Raw genomic sequence first — 7,946 nt, 5'->3', positions numbered from 1 at the left:
AACAAAATCCTTTTTTTTGGCCCCTAAAATAATTCCCTCTACTGCCATTAAAGTTTCACATGGGTGGGGGGTACACCACCAGGGATGACAATTATTGCAACGTTTTACTTCTGTTTTACCTACAATCACAAACCCTTCAAGATAAGCTATCGTGAGGTGAAAGTATTCTCGTGTTATTGCAGTTACTGTTGTCTAAAAACAGCGTTGGTTATTTATGACTTCAGACCTCCAGAGGTCATATTAATTGGAGGAACGCACTCTCCTCCCTTTGATAGGCTGGGGAGGCCTGAAGTTGTTTTCCATCCGCATCTTCTGATCGTCGTCCTCTTCGGTGAACAGAAGCATTCTGAACATCCCCAGCTGCATTCAGAGGGACAGAAACATGAACTCTGGAAAAGACATTCATTTCCTGCACAACCCTTCCTCCATATTAGATGCTATAATAAGACAAATATGCAGAGTATAACTTAACAAATCCCATGAAAGGTCCAATAATCAACAACATATGCTCATCTCTAAAGCAAACCTGGCTTCCCATCTCCAAGCACACTTATACTGTAGTCATAATTCAAAAACAGATTTCTGTAAACAATTGCCTACAGCATTTGGGCAGTTTTCTGCAATAATTACTCAAACAGCAGCAGGTTTAGCAAATTTTTTAGAGGCAGTTTGATGCTGCACTGACAGCAGAACACACGTAGGATCAGCTTAGATCAATTTAGAACTTTCTAATGACCTTCTAGTGTTTCTCACTGCAAAGCTGTGGCTCACTGATGAGTTTTAATACAGCTCCATGGCACAGATAAAACAGCTTCCTAAACTTACAAGTACCCACAAAACCAAGTTAGAGTTTGGCACTTCCTCTCTAACTCTGTGTCTACCATTATGTAGGGAAATGAAAAACAGTAATTCCTACAGGAGTAATTCCTTATTATATAAAGGCTTTTCCCTGCTGGGTCTCCATGTAAGCAGTTTTCAATTAAATCCCTGTACCCATCCAGTCACCCATCAGGATAATCAGCTGGAGGGGATCAAAGGCTTGAGGAATGGAGTTATAGTCTGTGGGGCCAGTTGCCTGTCTTACATTCACCCCAAGCAATGCTACAGATATGGGTTTATAGATAGTTCATGACCAACACCCACAGTGCCTCCACCAATAAAACCTCTGGTTCCTCATGTACAATTATAGATTTGCAAAACAGGCAACTAGAGAAAATAAAGGGAAAAAAAAATCAACAAATTAATAGAATAATCCTGAGACTGGCCAGCAGTGGCTACAAGAGACTCACAGGGGGACCTGGAAGGCGTGTGCAGGCATCCAGTTAGTTAATTTTGACATCCTGCAGTTATCAGACCTTAACTTTCTGATTAAATTCTGTGCTAAGAGGCGTGGATAAAAAAAAAAAAAAAAAGATCTTTATGAACTGTGGTTTGAAAACAAAGGAAACCTTGACTGGTGCAAAGATGGCAGCACATATGGACGTATGCAGCGGCACAGCGCTCCCAACTATTGTGCACCTTTTATGTTTTTACACCTTTTCATTGAGTCTTCCTGCAATCTACTGATCACTTTCATTCTTCAGGAACTAACAGACATCTGTCTCAGCTTTGAACCTGGACTTTACTTCGGATTGGACCAACAGTATCCCACCTGAGATTGCAAGACCACTGTGTCCTCTGTGGTTTACTGTCGGGAACAGCAAGCAATGCAGACGGCACAGGGAGAGGAAACGCAAGAGAAAAGTAGGGATGGAGCGCTTGCTATCGCTCCAGCTGCGAAAACAACACAAATCACCCCTTCCATCCTCTTCATTACCAATGCCAGATTTACTACAACCACTTTGTCCGGAGGTGTTGTCTGCTGACTGTAAGTCCTGGCTTCATCCAAACATCCACTGCCTCATTGGAGTTACCAGGTCAGACCCTACACCGCCAGGACCACAAAACAAAGACTCTGATAAGGCTCTGTGCTTATGTGCTAGACCACCCCTCCCCCTAAAGGCTATTTTTTTCTTTCTATACACTCCCTGGAGACCAGTGGAGCATAGCCAACCATAATACAGACGAAGACTCGTGGCTGTCACAACTGAGTGATCAACTGGCGCTTCAATGCCTCAAGCTATACTGGCTTACAGATGAATGTAGGTCACAATTTCTGACAGTTTCACGGTTCTGTTTAATACGTTCATTTTTTAACTAAACGCTATGAAAAAACGATCACACCTGATATTCTTCTTCTGAAGCAACGATTGTAGATCTTCTACTTTAGTAAAACAGAGCTTTTGCCAGAGTCATTACCCACTGCTGAGTACTACTTAATGATGTCTCTGAGTGGCTGTATAACAGAACGTGGAATAATCATTATCTATTACAGATAAGATTATTGGTGGAGTATAGACTCATTTACTGTTAATGATTCATCCCCAACACAATCATGTCATGACAATATAGCCACACTTCTCCGTCTCCATTTTGTAGAACAGAAAACGTTTCTAATGCAAAACAAAAGCACTGCCTAAGTTAGAAACTGGGTGTGTAAAGTGGTCACAATTGCAGCACTCACCTGCTTTTCAGACACTTCGATTGGCTCCTTCAGGATGATCCAGATAACACTCTCGTGTAGCGGAGGTGTGGTTAGAGAGCCGAGGTAGGTCCAGTAGTGAAGACTGCTGGGAAGCAGGCAGTTGGGGTTGAAACCTTTGAAATCTGTGATACTGCCCTGAAACATAAAGACAATATAGCTGCAACACTGCAAAAATGCAACTCACAGACCATTCTTTTTTTTATATATGCAATAAAATAAGTCAACAATCACAGCTAGGCTACTCACTTTATACTTCACCATGTACAGAACATCCGTTATCATGTGGAGCCATCTGTGGTCATCACCTGTCTTACATAACAGATAGATATATTTTTACACACACATGCATGCGCCACGTTTCTCACATATTATTAACTTCCACTAAGATGGTTTCATACTATCATTATCGGGCATGAGGACAGAAGATGGGATTGAGAGAAATGTCTTACTTCTAAAAAGATACCAAGAACGGCAAGACCATCGGGCGCAGTTGATGCCTCTCCATACGTTTTGTACTTGACAGCATTCCAGTGAACTAAATGAAGCTACAAGCGAGGAAACAAAAAGAATAAGAAAAATAAGGTAAATAAATGAAGTCATGCATACCACATTGCAGCCCTTTCTGTGTGCTATGAAATAAGAGAATATCAGTATCTTTTTATGAGTATAAATATCTTTTTATAGCAAAGTCTGCACCACCACCTGTTACCATATACATTTTTACCAGTACACACACCCTATTATAATTATATAAGTTTTCTTAACCTGCATTTGGCCATCAGATACTGAGATAAAGGATTTAAACTCAACAGAAACCTACCTCAGATGCAAAGCCTTCTCCTGAAACAGTGTGTTCAGAGCCTCCATGTCCTTTTCCACCCCAGTGGAAATGAAATTGTTTCAGTCTGTAGGGGTTATCGAGTGGGCCTCCCTTGATCACTGTGGGAGATACAGAGAGATGTACTGTAGAGGTAAACAAAAAAAAAAAAGTGTTGGTGTTTCCGTGCAAGCACTTCCCCATACCTTTTGTTGTTTGATTTCTCTTCGCAGGTCTCTGCCTCACAAAATTTAGAGCCCTAAAATGTTCTTCTTTGCATGCTCTTTTCAGGAGTCGCTACAGCAGAGGCTCTGCTTCTCTCTGCTCTACTTACATCTTGTCTCCTCTTTTACGACATTCATGAACCACCTCTAAGGTCTCTTCCTCCTGCCTGGCAGTCCCATATTCAACATCTTTGGTCCAATAGAACCACTATCCCTCCTCTTAACATGCCCAAACCATCTCAGTCTTCCTTTAACTTGGTCTCCAAAATGCTCAACCTGAGCTTTCCTTCTGATGTACTCATTTCTGATTCTCATATGGTATAATCTCAGTGAAAATCTTAACATCTTCCATACTTCCACCTCCAGCTCTGAGTCCTGTTTTTTGTCACCAAAGATCACAATGTAATCTGTGAACTGTGCAAATATCACAGTTCACAGAGACTCCTGTCTGACCTCATCTGTCAACCTGTCATCAGTGTAGAAAACAAGAAGGGGTTTGGAGACAATCCATGATGTGATCTCACATCTACCTTGAATCCATCTGTGACTCCTAGCAGACGCCTCACCGCTGCCTTGTTGTCCTCATACATGTTCTATGCTTTCTCTAGAACCATGAAGACTTAGTTCAGCTCCATCTAACCTTCTCTATGTCACTCCATAGTGCCCTAAAATGACTTGTTGCATGCATAAATAAAAATAAAAGTGAATTTGAATATCTGCGAAGGCATTAGAAAATGTCATTTCATGAGAACACATCACAAACTATCCTTTGTGTAGCATCACACGAACGTCTGACATCATTAGTCAACACCCAGGAGTAGGGATGGGTATCGTTTAGGTTTTAACCGATACCAGTACCAAACCGGTACTTTTGAAACGGTGCCGGTGCTTAAACGGTGCTCGAACCGGTGCTTAAAGAATGAAGAACACAAACTTTGTCCAAAAACCTCTCATGTTTAGCTGTTTTTTTGTAAAAAGGCAACAATGTCAGCCTTTTCTGCAGCTATAGGGGATTTATGGTATCACTGTTGACTGGAAGCAGTGCTTAATCAATGGGGGAAAAAACCACCAACTCTGTCCAAAAACCTCTCATGTTTAACTGTTTCCCACTTTTTCTTTGGTCATTTTAGCCTTTTTGGCCAGGGTGAAGGGAGTATCTGTCATCAAACAAGAAGACAGCCGCATGTAGCTATGATGATGTTTGCTAGTTCACCTTACGTGCATTCATTTAATAACGTGGTTAGCCTACTCAATGTAAATTACACACGAACAACATTAAGCTACTCACGCAGAGAAGAACGGCTGCTGCTGCCATCATCATCCGTCATCATTTCTGCTACACTGGCAGGGCTAGGGGCCAGGACTCTCCTCTTCGGGTTCTTGGGGGATGTTGCAAACTCCAGGACCGATAACAGGCAGTAGATGTGCTCGGTGTGAGGTCTCGCAGCAAGCTATCAAATACGGTGCATTTCTCTGCTTTTAAAAAAACACTATGTGTCGCCAGGTGTTTCATCAGATTCGAGGTGTTACCTCCTTTGCACAGCATCACCTTAAAGCACTTGTTGCAGGCTGCTGAGTTTGCATCTTTTGCTGTGAAGTACAGCCATACTTTTGACCGCTTCGCCTTGGGCGTTTCCATCTGTAGCTCTACTCTAAAAGAACGTACGCACCTGGGCCCGCCTACTACGCTTGCAAAGGTTAAATGATTGGCTGGAATCCAAAGCGTATGACATCTCAGGAAAAAAAAAGCACCAAAATAAAGCACCGAGATGTGCGCTGCTTTTCGGTCTCCATCATGGCACCGGATACCGGTACCCATCCCTACCCAGGAGGTTTCAAATCATCGAATTTTGCAGTCAAAGCTGATATAGAAGCAAAGTCTCCAATGTCACGTTTCACAGACCTCTGTGGGCACCAGCTTAAGCTTCAGATGCAAATTGCCAGTCTCGTGCAAAATCAAGATTAGGATATTTTGAACTTGTTTTTCAGTTTTAACAAGGGTAAATAGTAACTTTAATCTATGCCACGATGAGAACAGGAGACCCTGCAGACTGCTTTGTGGCTGTGGTATGCATTGCTGGATGTGGACTTTTTCCACTGTTATGATGATTGTTATTCATTGTGATGCTGCTGACATCGTTGTGACAAAAAGGATCAGATGATTCAAGGTCACATTAGCTGTGTAGGAGTGGCACAAAATGTGAAACAATGATCAACAATATGATATTAATGTTAATAATATGTAGATATCATTTTACACCATCTACATTGTAGTGATAAATATGTATAAATGAATAATGTGCAGAGTCAGGTAGCAATGTTGTAAATCCTGACCTTCGTAACGCTACTGTTAATATCTGTCTGAGGAAAGAAGAGCATAAACCACCTGCACTTATGAATCATGTTAGCTATTATAATTCTGTTTTATTATAACAACTTTAACAGTGTGCACCTGTCTCAGTATAACTGTTTTTGGCATTCCCAAAATGTTGATTCTGTTCACCTGGATGTGGCGTTTTCAGTGCGACAAAAGTTTTGTCACTCATCCAAGTGAGTTCTGAGGAAGACGTGTAATGGCAAACAAACAACGGGTTTAGAGGATTTGTGCAGAACATTTGAAATACAGAGAAATCGTGCTAAGGTTGTAGTTGATGGCAGTTTTTTTGAGGGTGTTTTATTTCATCGTTATTATCGATATTTCAGCAAACAGCCATTTGGCTGTTTTGTGATAACCGTCAGAGCAAAACAGCCTACTTTTCCGAGCTTATCATTCATGCTAATGTCTGGCTGGTTAACACAGATCCACCCAGTGATAAAGACAAATATTGTCATCATAACCACTGAGATCATCCAACATCATTATATTTCTTGTCCAGCAGACAGACAGTCATGCAGATAAGTGCTGCTTACGCTTTCCTGCAGCATAATAAGAGGCTTATTTGCAAACTGTGATAATAATCAGCTTTACACGTGGTTTTGCTTTCGAGAAATCAAGGGAAGGATTACTGGAAGTAAACTTTTAGCACAGATTTCCCCCTCATGTAACTGGCAGCAGATGTCAGACTGAAGATCAAGTTTGTCTTCGGCTGCTATTATAGTTGCACGGCAGTTATATAAACTTCTAAAACAGATATGGGCATGTTTGTAACACATATAATACATATATAACACATATAATATAACTACAACAGGTAAAGTGGAACGAGAATATCATTGAAGTGAATTTAAAACAAACAAACAAACAAAACAAAAGCACTATTTTCTCACCTGAACGATCATCTGAGTCATTGAACTCCACAACTACGGAGTGTCCATTGTTGGAGATGTTAATGGAGGTGCAGTGGTCATAATTTGTCATTATAGGGCCTAGATCGCGGTCATGTGAGGCCTCATTGGGGACGATATCAATTGGTGATTGCCGGTTCCCCTCCGCAACAGGGTAGTTTTTATACCATGAAGAGGGACCTATGGGAGAAACAAATATAATCAAAAACAAACACATTTACAACACACACAATTCTGCAACTACAATGATCTGCACCAGATCTGTTAGTGTGTCACCTAACAATAAACCTGCAACTAAACTAATGAAGCTTTCTCCCTCCAGGCCACAACTAAAGGCTGGTGGCATAATCTAAAACTTTGGTCCTAAACAGGTATCGGGGAATTCAGATAGACTTTCTCAATAACATTAAGGCAATGTAGCACAGCACAGAATAAGTCTGCTTAAGAACATTAGACAGAGCAAAATTAAAAATATTACACTCTCTGTAACTCAGGGCAAATTCGACTGGACTGTCAGGTTGAGGTGAAACCGTTTATCCCATTAAGCGTAGGGCTAATCGGGATTTAAAGGCTGTCTTTAACGTCTGAGTAAAACACGAAGCACCGCAAACAGGCCGTTTATTCCAGTTAAATTGCTAATTGCCTCCACGCAGGAAAACAGTGCCTGGAGCTTGCAGGTTGGAACATCTCACCGTCCTCCTTCCCGTATCCCCAATGATGTCCCGTCATTGTCCCTGTCTGCAGGTTCCAGTCGGACCAAGCGGCACTTCGTTGCGCACGTGAAGGACAGGTAGGGACATCAGCGGGTACAGCTGTTCAACAAGTTTACTGGCAATGGGGAAGGTACCTCTTTTTGCCACGCCCACACGTGTGGGCGCGCGCACGACCATTGAACGCTAAAATAGACACCTCGTTGAAAAAAAGAAAAATAAGCGAAATCAAGAATGTGATCTACTAAAAGGTGCCCTTTGAGAAATCTTCCTCGCACTGCTTCCATGATGTAGACATGCCAAATCAATATTATTTAGTTTGTGCA

The 7,946-nt window shown here is 41.6% G+C and overlaps 1 protein-coding gene across 1 annotated transcript; it reads right to left on the bottom strand.

The window, feature by feature from the left end:
* Positions 1 to 240: 240 nt before the first annotated feature.
* On the bottom strand, positions 241 to 7,639 carry ca7 (carbonic anhydrase VII). The gene is made up of 7 exons (XM_085355645.1): positions 7,603 to 7,639; positions 6,893 to 7,090; positions 3,405 to 3,523; positions 3,034 to 3,129; positions 2,831 to 2,893; positions 2,564 to 2,719; positions 241 to 360 (listed from the first exon to the last, which is right to left on the bottom strand). The coding sequence occupies exons 1-7, from the start codon at positions 7,637 to 7,639 to the stop codon at positions 241 to 243; spliced, it is 789 nt and encodes a 262-aa protein (XP_085211771.1).
* Between the last annotated feature and the right edge of the window lie 307 nt (positions 7,640 to 7,946).

Source organism: Diplotaxodon limnothrissa, linkage group LG1 (assembly GCF_057381915.1).
Source record: "Diplotaxodon limnothrissa isolate DT_005_m linkage group LG1, D_limnothrissa_male_GT1.1, whole genome shotgun sequence".
NCBI classification, from domain to species: Eukaryota; Metazoa; Chordata; class Actinopteri; order Cichliformes; family Cichlidae; genus Diplotaxodon; species Diplotaxodon limnothrissa.
This window is presented reverse-complemented; position numbering and strand designations above follow the sequence as displayed.

Excerpts from the sequence above, each read along its gene's own strand:
- ca7 (XM_085355645.1), bottom strand. The coding sequence starts at position 7,639 with ATGACGGGACATCATTGGGGATACGGGAAGGAGGACG. Across the intron at positions 7,091-7,602 it reads GGGATACGGGAAGGAGGACG|GTCCCTCTTCATGGTATAAA; the intron begins GTGAGATGTTCC and ends TTTCTCCCATAG. Across the intron at positions 2,894-3,033 it reads TTCTTGGTATCTTTTTAGAA|ACAGGTGATGACCACAGATG; the intron begins GTAAGACATTTC and ends CTGTTATGTAAG.